General features: G+C 37.2%; 1 protein-coding gene across 3 annotated transcripts in view; it reads right to left on the bottom strand.

Annotated features, from left to right (window-relative positions):
* Positions 1-6271: 6271 nt before the first annotated feature.
* Positions 6272-21404, bottom strand: part of LOC145987624 (tyrosine-protein phosphatase non-receptor type 1-like) — a 33723-nt gene continuing 18590 nt past the window's right edge. For 2 of the 3 annotated variants that reach the window (XM_083122036.1, XM_083122038.1), the window contains exons 8-9: positions 16151-16310; positions 12638-15073 (exon numbers count right to left, since the gene is read on the bottom strand). In XM_083122036.1, the coding sequence (XP_082978162.1) occupies positions 14884-15073; positions 16151-16310 (350 nt within the window). In that variant the 3' untranslated portion in view covers positions 12638-14883. Of the gene's footprint in view, positions 6469-12637; positions 15074-16150; positions 16311-21404 lie in introns of those variants that run through there. The other variant, XM_083122037.1, reaches the window with a different exon arrangement.

Here is a 21404-nt window from a genome sequence, read left to right as displayed (position 1 = left end):
GCCGCCGTTCGACTTCGAAGCAGCTGATCCAACGCTGATCAGTAAAACCAGCTGGTACTACGCGAGTCAAATGAAACCTTCGTTTCTGAATTCCCATCAGCAGTAACAACGTTTAAATGTTCTCATAAAATTTATCACGAATAATCACATAACGGAATACAACTTTGGTAGTTAAAGCCATAAAAATAAAATATTCTGAAATGTTGCTTGAATGTGAAGGCGAAACTTATACAGTTGCCTGCAGGTGGCAGGAATGTCTGATCTTGCCACTACCAGTATTTCCAACGGCATGAAATTAACGCTAAGAATAGTGTTTTACGCTGTAGTCCAAAATATCATCTGCTATGTTAACCGTAATGATTGTAAGGCATAAAAGTGAAAAATAAATGAGGACTAAAAGTGGTAAACGTTGTAAGTGCCAAAATCGAAAGTGTTCCGCACAAGGGCTACCAGCCACTTTCCACGTATACCACATTATAAAGCATGGCACATTTCACAGTTTAACGTGCAAAACGGCGTTTGAATTATTTTGGCACTTACAGCGTTTACCAATTTTAGTCTTCAAATATTCCTCAAAATTGTGTCGTCCCTGCAACAGAGCTGGGAGTACGAGGTGTAGGGGACGGGGACCACAATGTTCTCTACGTGTTCCTAGAAATTTTGCAAATATCGCAAATTCAACATATAGTGTCGTTTAATGAATAAACCTCATACTTTATATAGTATACTATCTGTTGTAAACTTATAGAGGTAAATTGTCTACTGTTATGAATCTAGTAGGAAGAATAAACAAGCAACATTTTTACAATTGATTGATTGATTGATTGAGTTGGTGTTTCAAGTCCACTTTATGCACAGTAAGGCTAATCGAGACTGGACCTACAGTTTAAAGTGGGATCCGAACCGCTATGTGCCTCCATCGGGTATCGAACCCGTGACCTCTCGACTACAAGGCGACGACGACATTTTTACAATTGAAGGGCCCGGGAGGTGAAACATGGTAAGTGACCTTTTTCTGGTCATTATAGTTACAAAATAAAGAGGGTCATCTTTCAATTTTTGCATGTGTCATGCAATTTGCATTGGATTCTTTGAATGCTTCAAAAATTGCTAAAAAAAAACATGAAAACAATTAGGATACAGTATAGCTTCTAATAACCTGTTTAATAAACTCAATAATGACCAAAATGTCACTTACCATGTTTTAGGGGGGTCCCCTGAGGCCTTCAATTAATGCTCATCTTACGTGTGGACTGTGGACAGGTTTCTTCTTATTACAATTGGTAATTTTAGTGGTCTAAAACGCATCTAAAATCCAAAATCCTAGATAGACGTTATTTTCCTACTGAAGTCTAAGTCCACTGTACACATATAGGCTAATCGGGCCTGGACCTACAGTTTAAAGTGAGTCTCCACCGGGTATACGACTTGGAACCCCTTGTTATCCTGCACTGAACTTAAACAGCTACCCCACAGCTATTGATTGTCTTTATTACTGAACGTCAAACATAATATTTTCTACAACTAAAAGAATCACCTCTTCTTCCTATATCTCCCAATATATTTCTGTTCCTCTCCTTCTCTCCCTCCCCCTTCCACACACACACACACATGCATCAAAATAAATATTTTTTTATGCTTGTATGCGTATACATATTGATGAAGGAATTAGGAGCATGAAAGTAGAAATGTCAATTTTACTAAAACATCGTCCTGAAGCTCGCCAGTTGAACGCTAATTCACCCCAAATTCCACCGGATGCAGAGCCGAGCAACAAGAATTTTCAACTCGGCTCTGCACAGTCAGCAAGGCTACGGCCCTCGGCAGCGGTGAGTGCACCTCCACTGTAAATTTCCACCTGCACCAAGGGATACCCCAGGTGAACAGTTGAAGGTGCAAAGTCCACCAAGTCACGGCAAAATGTCGATGTTTAAAACCTCCTGGAGATAATCAATCTATCTCCATATTATCAGCAACTCGATCGACGAGACGACGATATCTGCCAGTTGAGAGATCGCGACATTACGAGCAGTGTTGCCACATGAAGGGAAATTTCCCTTTTTGAAGGGAAATTTGGAGCTAATTTTAAGTGAAAAGGGAAAAGGGAAATTCGATGAAAAATAGCGAATTTTCAGGGAAATTTTAAGACAGACTCAATATTAATTATATTAAACATAATAAGAGAATTTTCTAAAAAAAAAAATTGTCGTATACTTTGTTCTGAAAGGAAGGGTGGAATTTGGGTTGGTACACATCTGGCTAAAGTTTGGGGCTGGAGGTTATTGACCATTCACCCTTATGTCCCGGCTTTGGGAATGGGTGGCTAATTGCAAAGATGGGGATGAGTGATGCTATGATGAAATTTTTGAATGGGCACTCACAAACAGCCATCCCAGGCCGGGATTCGAACCCGGGACCACTGGCGTCGTAGCATTTCAAAGTTAAATTGTTTAATATTTTATACATACATCATACAAACATGGATGAACGATAATATTTATTATTATTATTATTAATTCTTTAGATGAAGGGAAAAAATGGGCGAAAAAGGGAAATTTTACCTCTTGCAAAGGGAAATTGTGCTTACAGATTGTGGCAACACTGATTACGAGGCGGCAACGAGCGAGCAATTCAAGAAGCAGTCCAGACTAAGGAGCACCATAAGCCGAAAGCCGGCACGAGTCTGGAGAATCCGCGCTATGTAAATTAAGCCGCCGAATCGCCACCCGCCTCTTATCGCCGCCAATAATCTCTCCAGCGAGCACCTTCTCCATCCGACCGTCGCCGACGCGAGAACAACAAGCTAGTGGGTGAGTAGCGTTTAAAGACTTAGGCTCCAAACAATCCTTCATCCGCACCATTCAGGGTAGAGGTGGTTCAGCGAGACCCAAACTAAAACCTAACTTATTTAATTGAGCTACGTCCCGGCGTGACTCGATCCCGTGCCATACCCGACGTCACGCTACAATTGATATTTCTACTTTCATCCTCCTAATTCCTTCATCAATATAAAATTCAATACCCAGAAAATACTATTTATTTTCTACTTTCCGTCACCCCTCTCCCTCTCCCTCTCATACACAAAAAATAAAAATCGAAGAGTAAGCAGCATATGAGACAACATTGCTGCATTTTTGTATTCAATTCTGAAATAGTGGTTAAATAGGTTGATTTTCGACATTATTGGCGTGATTGTATGTAATTTTATTTTACATGTACAGGGTGAGTCAAAAGTCCCTGATCACCCCTTATAAAATGAAAGGGAGTGTAGATTCCAGCAATTGGTCATGGTTAGTAATATGTTATATGTTAGGCCTAGGGAGAAACTCTTTGGTGCATGTCATTACAACGTCCGTCATCTTGGATCCAACTTCATTTCTTTAAATGGGAAGGGGGCATATGGGGTATGGTTTTGGGCTAGAATTTCACCAGGAATTCAGTGGTGAAGTCAGATTTATGAAAACCTTTCTGAACGAATCCAGATCATCAAGCTGGGCGGGGGGGACAGAAGTACCAGTGCTGTAGCTCGTGATTTCAACGAATGGAACCCTCAACGGAACTCGGTGTCGCACGTTACAGTGTCCCAATTGCTGACCAAGTTCGAAGAGAGCGGTACAGTCCAGGACAAGCCACGATCTGGTAGACCCAGAACTGCCACTGACGAAGGAACAGCCGTGGCAGTGCTACTAGCATTGACTGCCAAGTCTCCGCAGCGCAGCACACATCGAACGTCTGTGCAATGTGGTGTCAGCCAGAGTTTCATTTGCAGGGTGTTAAAGATAAGTAATACCCATACAAGCTGCAGATGCAGCACTATCTCTCTGAGGACGACCCAGATAGGAGAATGCAGTTTTGTGAATGGGCTGTGGAGCAAATTCGCCAGGACCCACACTTTGCACTGCATATTCTGCACTCTGATGAAGCAAATTTTTATGTGAATGGGGAAGTGAATAAACAGAACATGCGGTATTGGTCCTCCGAAAACCCGTTGTGGAGAGATCCGAGCAATATTGTTGGTGCTGGGAAGGTTATAGTGTGGGCCGAGATCTGGGGGACACGTATCATTGGCCCATGCTTCATTCATGGCAATTTAAATGCAGAGGGTTACTTGCAGTTGTTACAAGAACACATTTTACCGTCAGTTTTGACGGAGGATGGCAGCTTCCCCTCATATTTTCAGCAGGATGAGGCACCACCTCATTATGGGTGACACGTTCCTCACTATCTGGACCTCCAGTTCCCTGGTCAAAGGATTGGTCGACGTGAGCCAGTGGAATGGCCTCCCCGATCACCAGATTTGTTCCCACTCAATTTTTACCTGTGGGGACATGTGAAATCAATCGTGTATGCCGAAAATATTGGGGATGTGGGTCACTTGGAACAATGAATACTAGATGCCTGTGCACAAATCACACCTGAGATATTGCTCCGTGTCCACAGAGCATGGGAGAACAGTCTCAACATGTGCGTAGCACAAGGAGGACAGCATATTGAACACATTGTGTAACTTCCATATGCCCGTAACTTCCTTATCACTGAAGTTTTCATAAATCGGACTTCACCACTGAATTCCTGGTGAAATTCCAGCCCAAAACCATACTCCACATGTCCCCTTCCCATTTAAAGAAATTAAGTTGGATCCAAAATGGCGGACGTTGTCCCGACATGCACCAAAAAGTTTCCCCCTAGGTTTAACATATTACTACCATGAGCAATTGCTGCAATCTACACTCCCTTTCAATTTAAAAGGGGGAGGTCAGGGACTCTTGACTCACCCCGTACATTTACAGTTAACATTGTGTTTTTTGTGAATCCAAAATTTTAGAATGTTGTGATGGAAATAAATAAAATATCCTACAATCCCTCATTATTATGTGTTCCCCAGAGCATAATGGTAAAGTATGGACGTCTTGTAATCAGTGTGTCCTTTTTCCTAGTTCCAGTCAGGTCGCATAATGTTTCAAATTCCAATTTAAATGTAACCCAATTCGTGATTAGCCTGTGTGTGTGTAAAGTGGTGTCAAGACGAACTCTGGAGCTCAATAATGAAATTAGCGAATTTTCTTTCAGCTGCAGTTCCCTTTTTTCCAGAAAAATAATGAATTAGCCTAATCATTAACTCAACAAATAAAAATTCATCTCTAAATTAATTAATGAAAACTGTTATAACATCCAAACACTATTTTGTCGTAAATGTAATGAAATATTCTCTCACCTAGTGAAAACTGTTCTGAGTGATATATATTGTCAAATACATACATGAATACATATATTAATTTCGTGAACTATAATTGGGATAATTTAATACTAATTTGAAACAATTAATCGCAATGAAAGCGACAATGTGAACTTTTGCACATTATTTCTGCTGATTCATGTTATTGAAACAATATTTAACTAATGGCGACGTTATCTTATGTTTGAAAATGCTGCATTGGTTGAACTTCCTGTGAACAAGACCATGAGTCACTCCTCCTGCTCCTTCGAAGCGAACTTCACTCTGATTGGAGGATCGTATATTTCACAACACTTCCTTGTTGCAGAGCTAACAACATAATTTGGAAAGACTTAGAAAAATTTCATGTGACAATTTTATATAACAGGACTGTACCTGGTTTTTCATTTACCTGTCGCCCAGGAAATTGTTCCCTGGCTCTAACAGACAGTACACTCCCGATAGCAAGTTGTGTATTCTAAATCACTCTTCTGTCGCAAAGGGTACCGTGTTAAAAGAGTTAAATGTCACCATTATTATGGGGATTTTTGAAGTTATGTCGGCATTTCTGTGAAACCAGAACCAGATTTTGTTATGCACGTTATGAGTATTTTTATTATATTAAAAAAGCTTTGTTACATAAAAAAGTCTAAGAAATGTATGTTCAGTCGTATATATTGAAAAGAAATGGTATCGTTACACTTATGAATAATAAGATCAAGGCTTTATAACATTAAGAAGTAAATTTCGTGTGGCAACGAAACATATGGTATAGTTTATGAAAGTGTTGTAAATAAATTTTAGTGGAAATGTCCATTCAGATATTTTCAAATTATGTATCAAGATATATATCTGTGCATTCATTAAAAAAATATAAGTTACTGCAATTTTAGTTTATTTTTAATGTAATGAACAGTGACTGTTTTCAAATTTTTAGTCTGTCTTTTACAATATCTACACTAGTTATAATGAAGAGCACATGCCAAATCAGTGCCTCAAACTGATATCCAGGTTTATCAGGAATAAAACAACAGGAAGTGCAATAAAATCAAGTGATCCTCTTATATCTACAAGTTTATTGAGAAAATAAAATGTATAATCTGCCTAGTTACATTAAAGTCCATGTGCACGTCAGTGTGATTTATTTCATCAGAGAGGTGTCCTCCTTGTCCGGCAAAGAATCTTGTGTATGCATAAGTGAAAAGGTTACGATGTGTCTGTTCAGATGTTTTTGCCTTCATTTTCTCTTGAATCTGAAAGAGAAAAACTAGGATATACTTCGCTAATGAAATAAAACTTCAATTTTCTTACATTAATAAAAACTTTACTAGACTTTACAAGAATCACAAATTCTGGAAATACATTGTACTACATGAGTAGAAATTTTTAGACACTGCAGTGACATTTACAAACATCTTTTGTTTTTAACATAAAAAAAGTTATTTTCTTTGTGGAATCTGAGCTTATGAGGGTTTATTTTTTAATTATTTTTTTTTTGAATTATTAAAATTATCTACCACTAATCACTGTACATTTACCCCTTATTCAGTACTGAACAGATATTTACTACTCTATATACTTGCTTAAGACACCAATATATATATATATTGATTACTTCAATTCATAAAAGTTATCCCTGCCTACATACAAAGCATTAGTATGGTTGTTGGTAGTAATTTATTTAGAGCTGCTGTGCAGAAAATCAATCCTTCCGATTGGCAGTGATATAAAAATACCTCTATTTGCCTTTTTTGATGTTTAAAGTAAAAAATTCTGCACAGTGTTAAGAACAAAGATACAGACATAGGGTTGTGCTGTATTGTCGTTAAGAAAAAACATTGAGCACTGTTACATTTCTGTGAATTTACGATGTTCAAGAGAATAAATGTTAAGAGGCACTTTCATAAGCTGTGTTTACCTATTGTACAGTAAAAAAGTCACAGCATCCCACTTCCATTATCATTAAGTGTCTGCGTACTAGTGAATAATAAGCTTAAAAAAAATGATTGTCAAAATTTTTTTAAAGAATGTACAAAATAAATATGCGAGCACAGAAAGAGCACAGATGCAAATATAAGAGAGAATATCAGCACATCGGGTTTAGTTTATAAAATGCTTCCTCCTAGTTTCTCCCTCCCCCCCCTCTCTCTCACACATGCACACGCACGCACGCACGCACACACACACACACACTAACATTCTTGAATTGTAAAGCTGTTGATCTTTTTCAAAATCACATTCTGGTGTTGTACACTCTTTAAAACATGTTTAATACTTGTTTTTTACACGATTCTCATCACAGAATTTAACCGGGAAATATTAACAAACACAATGTCTTTTTTTTTAATTCTCACTCATTGTACCCACACAATGATTTAACAAAATCTGAGGAACTCCTCACACACCTTTGTCAAGAATATCTTACTTTGCCAATGGAAATCCAATAAACTTACAGCTGAATTGAACTAAAAATATACCAATTTATCTAACTTTACGACACTGTTAAAAGTTTAATCAGGTATACCATACAAATAAACATCAGTTTGTGAGTAACCAGTAATATTGAAACTGTTTACAAGTACATAACATGTAATTCAGGCACATACATCCTAAATATAATATTACAGTTCCGTGGTACATCTGAAGACCTCCTAATTTTAACTTTGAGAATGTGAAATTCATTTCTTTCACGTATTTGGCAATACTACAAGTTTCTACGCTCACAGAAATAGTTACAAGAAAATTACAAACTTTTGTCCAAAAAATTCTCAAAAGAGATGAGAGAAGAATATGTACACAAAAATTTAAGCATTGTATGCAAACTTTTTGGAAAGCTGTGTTGCAGAGTGCAATACTGCAAAGAAAAAAATCTTTTTACCAAAATATATGTATTTTAAGTGATGTGAGACTGTTTCATGTACAAGTGAAAAATTTGGTACTGTTCACAATATCAAAAAGATTTATATTCTCTGTGGAAATGTTGTGCTATGACATTAATTATAATTATGAAAGCAGAATTTCCGCTGCATCTGAATTCATCAAATGCTGGTTCGAGCAGTTTGCACTTATCTGGATATTCATTTGAACAGCACAGCATTCATATTAAATGAGAAGAGGAAAAAAGTCAAAAATCGTAGTAGTTATAAAAAAAATCCTTTCTATGTGTACAGTGAATATAATTTTTGTAAGCAAATCCTAAACTTTCTGTGAACAGTAAAGCCCACACTGTGTTGGAAGGCAAACTGCAATACTCAAAAGACCAAACTGAAGACTATCAGATAATGCTGAGAACATGAAGCAACATGCATGAAACTTCAATAGAATGTACGAGCACATAAGGCAGTGAATAGTCAATGCCACCTGACCACTAAAAAGTTTTGAAGGGTATTAACACTATATTCTCTCATCATTTGCTATCCAATGTGTCTTTTCCATGAAAGTTTACCACAAGGGTTGTGTAACCCCAATTACCCTCCCCCACCTCATTGTCCATCCCCAAACACCACTTAAGAGGGTAACTTGGTCCACAGGGAATGGGGCATCAAAACAATAACAAGGAAACTTTCAAATTGTGACCTACATTAAAAATAAAAAATGTCAAGGAGTACAAAATTCAGGTCTGAAACACCTTGACATTCTTTAAGGAGTGTTTCATGACTTACCAAACAAATGCTTCTTCAAAAAATGTAGCATTTTTAATTTTCAACAAATACTAACCACAAAAATATCAATTTAAACTAGATAACATTCCATTCCATTTCTGCCAAGAACATCAATTGTACATGTATATATATATACTTTTTATTAGTATTATATTAATCCCATACTAAGGGGAAGTTGACCCCAAATCATAATTAATTCGAAAAATGATCAACATGATAATGATTCAAAATTCACCCACATATGAAAGTGAACCGGAAATAATGGAAACTTTCTAACATTTGTAAATAAAAGCATACTGGTAAATAGGACAATTCTAGTGGAACAAACGAAAATACAACAAGAAACAAAGGAAATGATTGTTCTTGAATTTAGACGAGTGGCTTCACCTTCGATGTTGTATATTCCCTCATATCCTTCATGCTGGTGCCTTCCTTCTACAGTTGCTTCACCAACTTATTCGTTTGATCATCCAGTAGCATAAAAATGACATGTTAAACTATGGATTTAATAATAAGTTAAAGAATAATTTGAACAAAAGCATTACAAAGAAGAATATGCAGTGTTAAAAGACAATAAATGCAAAACTTAACAACATTGTCAATCATCATTAAATTTAAGTAAAAAAATAAACGAATTCATAAAGTTTATGAAGAAACTGTTCATTACTGGCAGTAAAAACAAGTGCTCAAATACGTACTGTATGAAAAATGCCCACCAGTCTCGTGAACTATAAGTAGAGACCTGAAGTTATAGTTTTATTAATTTCAGTGTTATTTTTTACTGCAATTTGGTGTTATATTTCACGGTTTAGGGCACAATTCGGTGTTTTAATTTTAAATCTGTTCTTTTTACATGCATTTTTACTGTTCCTTCTCTGCTCAAGATTTTCACATTGTTTTAGTTCTGGAAAATTGAGACAAATTTTAGTTTTAATGACAAAAAGAAACATGGCTATGTGATAAATGACCTAATTTCTTCCATTTGGAAAATTATTTCATCTCATCAGCCATTAAATATGAAATGTTTATTGAATGATAACAGCCAAATCTTTGAACACAATCGTACCCATCACATTTCCCTGATAATGCCAAAAAATCTCTGCGACCTCAAAACACTGGTTTGTGTACACACACACACATCACGCCACCCCTCCCTCCCGAAACACAACAGGAACTTCTCGTGGAAAACTTTCCCGTTCCTACAAAATTTCCCTTCTGGGGAGATTCCTGCAGATAATACTATTTCAGGACTAAGTTAAACACTGTCAGTCACGTCTGCGGCAAACTGCAATAAATGAAGCATGACAATCTCATTTGAATCGAACTATCACCAGTTAGACTAGAAATGACAGATCTAATAGTGCTTCAGGTAATTCTTCTTGAACAAAAGAAGTGTTATCCCCAGTTTATATTGCATATTTCGGGTTAAAGTGCAAAATTTGTTGTTATTCTGAAAAATGGCATAATTTGAGTTATTTCGCGATTACGAAACACCGAAAACTTTCATCCTTAACCTTCCCAAATACATTTTAACACTTCATTTTGATTTCCTCAACTTTTTGTTATCGTTAAATTGAAAATGTCACGTCCCTAACTATAAGACATCAATATCAAAACCAGGCACCAGACTCCAAGGCCACAAAGCTTATTACAAGGGACACTCAAATGAAAACCTTAATTTCTTTTTGTTTTTTATCAAGTAGATTTCTGCATGTAAAGTTGCACACGTTTGCTGCATTTTATCATAGACCCACTTCTGATCCACATATACTTTCAAGTCTGAGTTAATGCATACACAAGAAAAAAAAAATTTGGAATCTATGTGCAGACACTTATGAGCCACCGTGAAGGGCTGAGGCAATTGTCAACTTCCCCCACTATTTGTAAACTTGCTGGCGTGGTAAGCATGCATATAGCGACATTGAATTTTCATTTGCCCTAGAATGTCTAAGTTTTAGGTTTCCAGAAGGCAAGAAACCACTTCCCTTCAGTGGTGCATATGAATGTAGGAGGCACCATCTTTAAAATGACAAAAATGGTGGTGTGAAGCTCACTTGAACAGTGTTGCAACCTTGAGGTCATTTTGTAAATAACAGTCGATACCTCATGTAAAATTGAGGTCTATGCAGTCTGTCCTGAAATTCTTGTCTGACTTCTGAAGTTTTCTGTCGCAACTTTCAAATTAACAGTAGTGTGAATTTAAGAAGTTTCCATAATATACTTGCAATCATCAAATTAACATGGTCCTGCAGTATTTCATACAATAAAACACCTCATATCTTGGAGAATTAGAACAGAAAAGAACATTTAGAAGATAGAAACACTGTTTAGACAGATTCTTCACAACTTCATTCCAATTCACTTGCAGTTCATTTTTCCACATAAGTTTTCTTTTTGTTCATGATTGATTTCCCTACATTTCTGGTAACTTCGTCAGGTATGTACCGGACACGTGGCAAAATCGATCACGAACAAATAACTTGTGGAAAAATGAACTGCAAGTGGATTTGAATGAACTACCTCTCTCCGTGTATTCATAAAACAAATATCTTTAGATATAATGATTCTTCACAGGCCTAAGGAAAAGTGAACACATCAGAAGGATAGTGTTGTCATTAAATGGAAAGTTTGTGTTACTGTAGAGACTGAATATTTTTAAAAAATAACAAATTTCTCTGCATTCATTTCCGTGATTATGATGCATACACATGGTTCATCTCATAATTTTATTATTCATAACTTTTTAATTCCTTATTCTTAAAAATCACTTGTCAATGCTTTGAAGGATAAAATTAAGTAAAATACACAATTAACCATCCTAGTGAGAAAGAATACACATACACAGTTCAACGAGAATAAAGAAATTTACTACCGATTTACTGTTTCAATTCCAAGATGATAATTTCTGTTGCTTGTTTGGTTGCTTCCCACAATTATACATAGAGGCATGTATATTTTGTTTTTGACGAAAACATGAAATGTGAAATAACACATTCTAATGTTAATTTTTCATGTTTCTGAATGGTGTGAGGTGAATTTTCCTGCCCTGGTTTGTCACGAAACAATGTGAAATGAACTGCAATATGCAAAATAAACTCTTAAACACAAAATTTAGAGTTTATTTACCGATGCGACACTTTCGGAAGTTTGAATTATCCTGAGAGTTGTGCAATTCCCGGAAAATTGATTAATCCTGCTGTAAATATTTGAGAAGCAAAACTTGACCCTTTTATATAGGAATAAACTTAATACTATGGTAACTACATAAATGTGCTATTAGAAGGGATACATTTATTTTGTGTAAAAGTGCAATTTTTAAAACAAATTTAGGATTATATACACAATTTTGAAACCAAAATGTAATTTTAAATACCGCATTTGAACGGAAATTTTGCCCTTTTATTTACCAAAAATATGTGGCTCTAATTATATGCAATAAAACAGATATGACTCACGAGTAACTCATATGAGCACATTCCAAAAAGGTGTGCAAGTTTTATGCAGAAAAAAGGATTATGGCTGTTGGTCATATTTTAAGTCCTCACATGAAAAGTAGGATTCTTCTGTGAAAATTGTCTACTTGAAGACAATACACAAACGTGGTTGCTTCAAAACTGCAGTACTTCGAAGAATACAACATAATTTGAACAGAAAGTGGTAAGAAGGAATGTGCACAAATTAAGTGTGCATGTAACGGTTCTTAAAATATGATTACTGGTAAAATAACCGGTTTCATCAGGTTCACTAGGCCAGTTACAAATTCTTGGTATCGCTATGGCTTACGAAACATGATTGTGTGATGTTCTTAAAAAAAAAAGCAGTAGTAGTTCAGCTAGGTCACAAATGTACACTTGCGGTAGGTATATTAAATACATTTGTAACAAATGGAGTGCATGTAATTAGCCATTTAATACGTTGCAATAACTTTTGTGTTTGTTTGTAGTATCTTATGTAAAATAAGAATATCTATCAGAGATGGAACAGTTTAACCAATGTGAATCAATATAGGCATATCATAAAATTGCTGATCCGATACTTCTATAACGAGATTGTAATTTGGTGTCAAAATTCTTTCATCTTTAGTTTCTTATGCATATACAAGTATAATTCATGTATCCTGTTTGTAAAGTATGCAGTTTCTTGTTCTAAGGTAGAACCTATTACAGTCACATGGTTACACTCATTAATCAAGGAGGTGAACGAACCATTCAAGCTCCTTATGAAACATTTGCAGTTTTACATCAGACTGTTAGTACATGAGTAAATTTCATACTGATCCACTCCTAATTTATGTACAACATATCAACACTGAGCAGGAAAGACAAGAATAAATGATAGCAAATTCAGTGTGTCACAACTACGAAACCTGGCACTTTCACAAAACACAGTTTAGAAAAGAGAAAAGAGATAAGGCAAGTTCAAATGCACGATTTCAAGTCTAGCATTTTTCACCACAGAATTATCCAATTAAATCCTATACCTCACCAGTCTTTTCTTTGCACAATTCATTAACATTACTATAAAATTTCACCAGTAAGCTCATTCATGATTTTTTCAACACATGTCCAGTCCACATATTAACACTATCATGTATGCAAAGTAAAGAATGCAGGAAATTAAACTGCTTTGTGTGCTTCCATGTTACATTTCAACATGCCCCATACAACACATTATTCAAACAGTGTAAAACCAACATGGAAGTGCTTTTAATTTTAACATTACTTACTTTTTTTAAAAGATAACATTTGAGATAAGTCTGTAACCAGACAATGTACTACATAAAAATGTGTGTAAAAAGTATTAGAGCACAACTCCACAAGTCATAAACTTAAGATTTCACCATTCGTAAAAATCAAAACGTGAGAATGTACCGATTTTGTTTCCTTTGTACAACAGTTAATTATATTTCCTTGAGCACATTCACGCTTTCTATATACAAATATTTACATACACACAGATACACAAAATAACTGTCATTGTTAGAGAAAGTATCATATTTCCATCCTTGACTTCTCTTGTTAAAAAAAAAGTTCATACCAAGATAGGTCAAACACAATACAACCACATCACTTCTACCACAGACCAAAACCCATCATCAATCGCTACTTGTCCGCTTTTCACGGCAAACCCTTTGGAACAAAACACAACTTTCCAAGTACTACGACTAGTTGACACCTTTCACAAAAATATGACATTCTTTTTAAAAAACAAATGGGAATGTTTCACTCACAACAAACAAGTTGGGCTGAAGAAATTAAAATATATATAATTCATTACAAACTAACTCACAAGTATTTTCCCTTGTTGAGGTAAGTAAGTTTGGTTAATGCCTTCTACGGATAATCATTTTTATAAAAGACCAACACGCTCATGTTCTAAGTTAATGCATAAAAACATACTTGCAAATTTTTAAAAGATTCATGGTTGGATGCATAAATAATATCTATTCCAGCTATGTAATGAATAAAAAAACATGTGAATAAACATGTCCAGTAAAAACATACACATTTGCTTCATCTTTATAGCATTACATGAGCATAGGATTGTGACCAATTTTGAATGTTCGCTAATTCAGCTGTTGCCCCAACATGTTTATGCCGAAATGTTTACTTTGGCACAGAATTAAGAAAGCAGATGAATTGATATAAATGTTTGCTATCCCGTGAGGTTGAATTAGGGTTGTGATTAAAATAAAGCAAGCATAAAACTACAATGTTTCAGCACGAAACAGCATATTAAGAACATGTAAAGCATCTAGAATGTTTGAAATACTGAAATTGAGCTTGTTACTTTCTTTGTTTTCTCTTAAAAAAAAATCTCATAAAATAGTAATTACCTTTTACAAGGCTAATAAACAACCTGGTCAGCACTAGGCCATAATAATTCCATGCATGTCCCATATCGATAATTCTGTATCTCAAAAACACAGGCAACAGATCTTTCATGTATACAGGTATCGGAAATATGAAAATAAAAAAAAATAATAATAAGGTATAACACATGCTATTATTGTCCTCTGTACTTGTAGCATAAATAGCCCCCCACCACCAATAACACCCCAACCCCTACAGCTAACGGTTTCCATATTGACCTCTTCAAATCCTGCCATGCTTCCGCATCCTTCTGCTTCCTCTTTATATCCTGAACTTGCTTTGTTGTGTTTTGCATCCTTATGCGCCGCCTCAGTTCTGCTTCGCTGCAAAATGGAAAGCTACAATGAGTAAAGCCTCCTTCAGAGAGAGGATGAGAACAATATGAGGATTGCTTTATCTGGGAGAAGTGTTGACTGATTGATCTGCTTTATTTTACATTGTTTTTTGTGTCACTTTTAGCTCATTTGCAAAGATAGGAATGAGTGATGACATGATGAAATTGAAGAATGGACACTCACAAACATGAATGGCCAGGCCAGGATTCGAACCCGGGACCCCTGGCATCATAGCGCGATGTGCTAACCACTGCCACGGGAGAAGTGTTGTCATCAACTTTACATGTCAAATAAACAAATCAAGTTTATTCAACATCGTCAACAACTGTAGACTACAAGAGAAACAATTCTACAATGCAAGCAATGTGTACATACAAGGAAAACTATTGTCAGTGTATCTACAGGTTCATAAAAACAAAATTTCCTGTTTTCAACTTCCAATCATAGCAAGCAACTTTTAATCATGACACCATACATATGGTAATGTTTCCCCGCAGGACATCAGAACAAAAAATAATTCCAATGCAGTACATAAACAGGTTTCCAACTCATTTCAGCAGAACATATTACCTGATTTTTCCGTTTTTTCTACGCAATAATAAAATACATTCCCAGACCATTCTGTGGTGTTTTAACGTACTAATAACCAAGGTTTAGGTTTATTCAACATTGTACAAAATAAATTAACAAAAATACACTATAGATACATTTTTTGTAGAGAATATACCCATGAAAAAGCTGATAAAAAAAAGAAAAAAAAAGTAGAATTTATTTACATTCCCAAATCCTGGTAAATAGGAAAACAAACATTCAGTTTGGATGTACTTTCAAAGTATCGCAGACTTTCCCACGATTTCTGCATTAGTGGGAACACTAACGTTATTCAAAACATCTCCCCTCCTCTTAGCCAATATATGTTTAGGTTGGTGGTAGAATCATCCGAAATAACTGAACCTAAAGTTCTGGATTCGACTCTTCACATACACTGACCAATCGGACGGTGACATTGTGAATTTTAGTGACACATTCACAAGAAAGCACTTGCAGTTGGCGGCAAGCTCTTACCTCATTCGTTTCACTTTGTCTTCTGGCAGTAGTCCCTGCTTCTCAGATGAAGGAGACAGATCCTCATCAGAGCTGACCAACGGCTCGCTGGCATCGTCCAAAGGCAAACTGGGAAGCGGTCTGTCCGGCGGCTCAACTTCATCTGTTGTAGAATTGCCCACTGCAAAAACTTTGAACATTATAGTGCACAATAAAAGAAAGATTATTGCAAGTGAGTTGCATTAATATTAAAATTGTAATAAGAGACCCTAACATAAAATTAATAGAAAAGTATGGGTGAAACGGAATTTTATCTATATTTCTTTTGATTTGATTTGATTTAGTTTATTTTACTTTGCGTTTTGTGCCTCTTGGCTAATTTGCGAAGATGGGGATGAGTGATGAAATGATGAAATTGATGAATGGACATTCACAAACAACCAAGCCCGACCGGGATTCGAACCCGGGACCCTTGACGTCGCAGCGCGATGTGCTAACCACTCAGCCACAGGGTCGGGCTTATCTATATTTCTGTTGATGGAAAAGGAGTAAGTATATTCACATGCTTGGAGAATGGTAAAGTATATCGCCAGCCCTAATGTTACTATTAGGGCTTGGGTGGTTTGTGAATGACTTGTTTGTCAGAAATTTCTAATACGTAATATATACAAGGTGTGACTAGAAAAAAAAACAGATTGATGTTGTTGTCGACAAGCATCAAGGTCAAGAGGTGCACGAGTGTATAACGTGATATTCTGCCTATCGACTGTTTGATTGCCCAGGGTGTGCGGCGCTCAGTTACGCTGTAGCTGGGGACGAAGTGAACCGTACATCTATGCTCCGTCGAAAAAATGTTAAGTGAAAGTGGAACAGCGTATAAATGTGAAGTTTCTTATGAAAAACGGAAAATCCACCACAGAAACTTATGGTTTGTTGAAGGAAGTGTACGGAGAGGAGCATTTATCACACACACAAGTGTTTGAGTGGTTTAAAGAGGGATGAGAAGTGATCACGGACGACTCTCATTCCGGACGGCTTTGCATGTGAAAAATGGAATCAAACGTTGCAAATGTCGGTGCATTGATTCGAAAAGCTTGTCGCTTAAGTATTCGAGCTATTGCTGAATTCACAGGAATTGACAAAGAAAGTGTTCGTCACATTTTACACGAACGTTTCCACATGAACAAGTGGAACAAAGGGACACTCGAGTGAACATTTGTGGTAACAGTTTAACAAATATTGAAACATACCCTACATTCTTAGAGAGAGTGATAACCTGTGACAAATCGTGGTTTTTCACCTACGGTCCTGAAACCAAGTGCCAATCAATGCATTGGAAGAGCCAGAGTTCGCCACGACAAAAGAAAGTTCGAATGAGCAAATCAAAATTCAAAACCATGGGATTATGTTAATTGGGTACTCGAAGGTCAAACTATCAACCAACATTATTACATTACGGTGCTGATGATCCTTCGTGAGCGAGTAAGAAGAAGACAACCTGATTTGTGGAAAAGCAAGTCATGGATTCTTCATCAGGACAATGCTCCTGTCTACACTGCATTGTCAGTCAAGGCTTTTTTGGCCAAGCATGGGATCCCAGTGTTAGAACATCCACACTATTTGCTGGATCTCGCTCCACGCGACTTTTATTTTTATTCCCTAAGGTCAAATCAGCACTTAAAGGAACCAGATTTACGACCATACAATATGTGAAAACAAAAGCGACTGAGGTCATGAACATGGTTTCAGAAAATTATTTCCAGCACTGCTTCCAGCAATGGAAGATCCGTATGGAGCGGTGTATCGATAGTGCAGGAGAGTACTTTGAAGGGGATACTGTTCGTATTGTACAAAATAACCAATAAAATATTTTGTAGCAACAGTCAGTTTTTTTAACCACACCTCCTATGAAGGGGGTTCAAGTCAATCCGGGACTTTTTTTTTTACTGGTTTAAAAACAAATCCCAAGGTGGAGGGAGGTAGTGCATGCAGTAGGAACTGGCAACTTGACGCTGTGCCAGTTCATTGCGTGCTAATTGCACGTGCGAATCCAGAGACCAGTATTCAAGATGGTGGGCAACAGTGTGAACGTGTACATGGAACAGCATGTGGTGATGATATTTTTAGTGAAGGAGGGCATAAAACCAGCTGAAATTTACAGAAGACTGCAAGCACAGTACGGTGATAAAACACTCAGCCGCAGTAAGACATTTAAACGGTGCAAGCACTTCAAAGACGGCCGACGTCTGTCACCGACAATCCCGGTCGTGGCGGTTCCCAGCCCACAGCAGTCATTCCTGAAACGTTCCGCGCGTGGAGCAGCTTATAATTGACAATCGTCGATTAACCTGTCGTGAAATTGCTAAAGTGTGTAATCTTTCGGTAGAAACAGTAAACACAATAATTCATGACAATTTGCTATTCCTAAAAGTTAGTGCAAGCTGGGTACCAGAACAGCTTTCTGCTTTTGACGGTCACAAAGAAGTTGAAGTCTGTACTGAACTGAAGGACCGCTATGTGAGAAAAGGCCAGTATTTCCTGGATTGCATCATCACATGTGATGAAACATTGGTTCACCATTTCACTCCGGAATGAAAAAGAGTATCGAAGAAGTGGAAGCATGCAGACTCACCACCACCAACGAAATTTTGAACAATTGTGTCAGCAGTTAAAGTGATGGCAAGTGTTTTCTGGGACAAACATGGCATTATTCACATGGATTTTCTACCCTCTGGTGTCACTATCATCAGTGGATATTACTATCGTGTTCTGCATGTTGTGCATAAGAATCTGAGGAAGAAACGGCCTGGTTTGATTATGAAGAGTGTTTATTCTGTCTCTGCAAGAAAATGCAAGATCTCATACCGCTCAACGCACTATGCAAACATTACAGGAGATCGGCAGGGAATTATTGCCACATCCCCCTTACAGTCTGGACTTAGTGCCAAGTGAGTTCCACCTCTTTGGACCCCTAAAAGAATTCCTTGGAGGTCAACATTTCAGGACTGATGACGAAATGAAGCAGGCTGTTCAAACGTTCAAACGTACTGACAAATCTTTCTATGCTGAAGCTTTCCAGGCATTAGTAAAACAATGGAATAAGTGTGTAAATGTAGCAGGGGAGTACAATGAAAAATAAAAGCAGTTTCCACTCCTTGAAATTTGTTCTCTTGTCTTATACACACAAAAGTCCCAGATAGACTTGAATGCCCCTCGTGTGTGTGTCCAATGCACAACAGCCGTACAGAAAAGCTGGATTTCAACTCTTCTACGCAGGCAGTTGAGGGTTTCTCATGCTCATTACACTGATTAAAACTACATTTTCCTGCAGATTGATTTGAGACAAAAATAAATAAAAAGTTCAATAATAAAATTATTTAACAACAGGTTTAATGAACTCTGCCTTTTCTGCCATGCTATGATATGCAAATTTGTTTTCATAGTATACCTGCTACAAACATGTGGAATAAAAAACAAGTAACAAGATGACCAGTGCCACATTTTGGTGTGGTTGCCAACGGCAGCTGTGACGTGTGTGTCACAGAGAGCATTTTCGACTTTTTGAACATACTGTTTTGGAGATACATGTTTTGAGTACTTCATGATCCTTGAGGTATCTCATTAATAATTAGTAAAGATTAATTTCATTTCATTTTGGCTATATTTGGTGGGGGGATTTTACATTTCCCACCAAAATTAAGCATGGCATTTACATTAGAATTTTATTTTCTCTAAAAGTATCAGCAGCAAGTGTGCAATTCTTGCCATTTCAATGGAACACATATCAGGCAGTATGGAGGTACTGTTTTGAACCCTCATGTCCTGGCGTTGCCTACATGGGGGCCCAATGAAGTATAAATTTTGTATAAAAAAAAAGAATAGTTTTACTTTCATCATCTTCTACTTCACAAATGGAAACTGTTTTCTTTTTAGTCATAGGGTACTAATCTGTACTGAACAGAGCAAGGTGAAATTCGTGACTAGGATTCGTAGTTTTACATATACATTTTCATTTAAAACTGTAAGGTAAGGTAAAGTTCCCTGTGCATATAGCATATAGCCATGAAGGCACATTTAGGGGGTGTGGAGGTGGGGCATTCTCGATCTCGGCCATTTTGGAGGTGATGTGATCAGCACCATGCTCTGGCCACCTTTACCCCCCACACCCTGTGTACCCCTTGATTTGAGACTGGGCGAGGCCTAGAGCCACTTTATAAGGGGACAAGGTCAGAAAAATTCCACCCTTAGACCACCCACCCTGGGAACTGAACCTGGGTCTCCCACGAGGCAGTCTGTAGAATTTTAAACTATGCCTGATGTTGGCACTTATACAATAAAAAGCAGTCCTGGCATATAAAGGTTAATGTTTACATGTCACAGTTCTATACTGCTTTTCCGGATTCTCTGGAGTAGCGACGCACAGAGGGGAAAGCTTGTGGGCGGGGCCAGACTAGGTGGGGAAGGGTGCGGGATGAAAGCAACAAAGTGCTGCGCGGTGTAAGGGCCGTAAAGCAAAACACTTTCTGCTGCCAATTTCTTCTTTTATTCTTAACAATGGCCAGTGTATTGTTTTACACAAATAACAAATAATATTGCACGTTTATTTGTCTTTTGATGCTACGAAGAACTGAAAAAAAAATTAAAACAAATTTAAACATACATTTTGAAAAAAACATGCAAATAACCACAAAACATGAAACATCATGTATCAAAATGAGTTTTAAACAAGTATGAAAAACATGTTTCAAACACTTTGTTTTAAACATTTGTAAAAAAAAAAACAAAGCCATGTGTTTTAAACTTTTCAAACAAGTTGTTCTCGAACACATTCAACACTATGAGGTGCTCTCCTGAACGCAGAGTTCCCCTAGACTTGCGAGCTGACATGTTTACTACGGAACTACTGGACCGCGAATGAGCCCCCTCCCATGAATGCCCCTCCCCTCCGCACGTTCATTAGACGAGGCGCACACCCTTCAACATGCGCACAGAACGCGTTCACATTTTCTTACTCCAGAGAATCCGGGAAAGGAATATAGTGGTCACACTGATAAGGTAAAGCAAAGTTCCCCGTGGTCACTGCACCGTGCCACGAAGGCACGTGTAGAGGTGGGGCTCCACACATCTCAGCACCATGCTCTGAGCACATTTACCCCTTCAGGTACCCATTCCTCACAGGATAGGCAAACCCTGGAACCAAAAACCCAGATCTCCCTTGTGGCAGTCTGATGCCCTACCGACTTACCACGTGGGAACAATTTATTCTCTAGCACCG

This window comes from Lepisma saccharinum, chromosome 5 (genome assembly GCF_977018435.1).
Source record: "Lepisma saccharinum chromosome 5, izLepSacc3.1, whole genome shotgun sequence".
In the NCBI taxonomy this organism is placed as follows: Eukaryota; Metazoa; Arthropoda; class Insecta; order Zygentoma; family Lepismatidae; genus Lepisma; species Lepisma saccharinum.
This window is presented reverse-complemented; position numbering and strand designations above follow the sequence as displayed.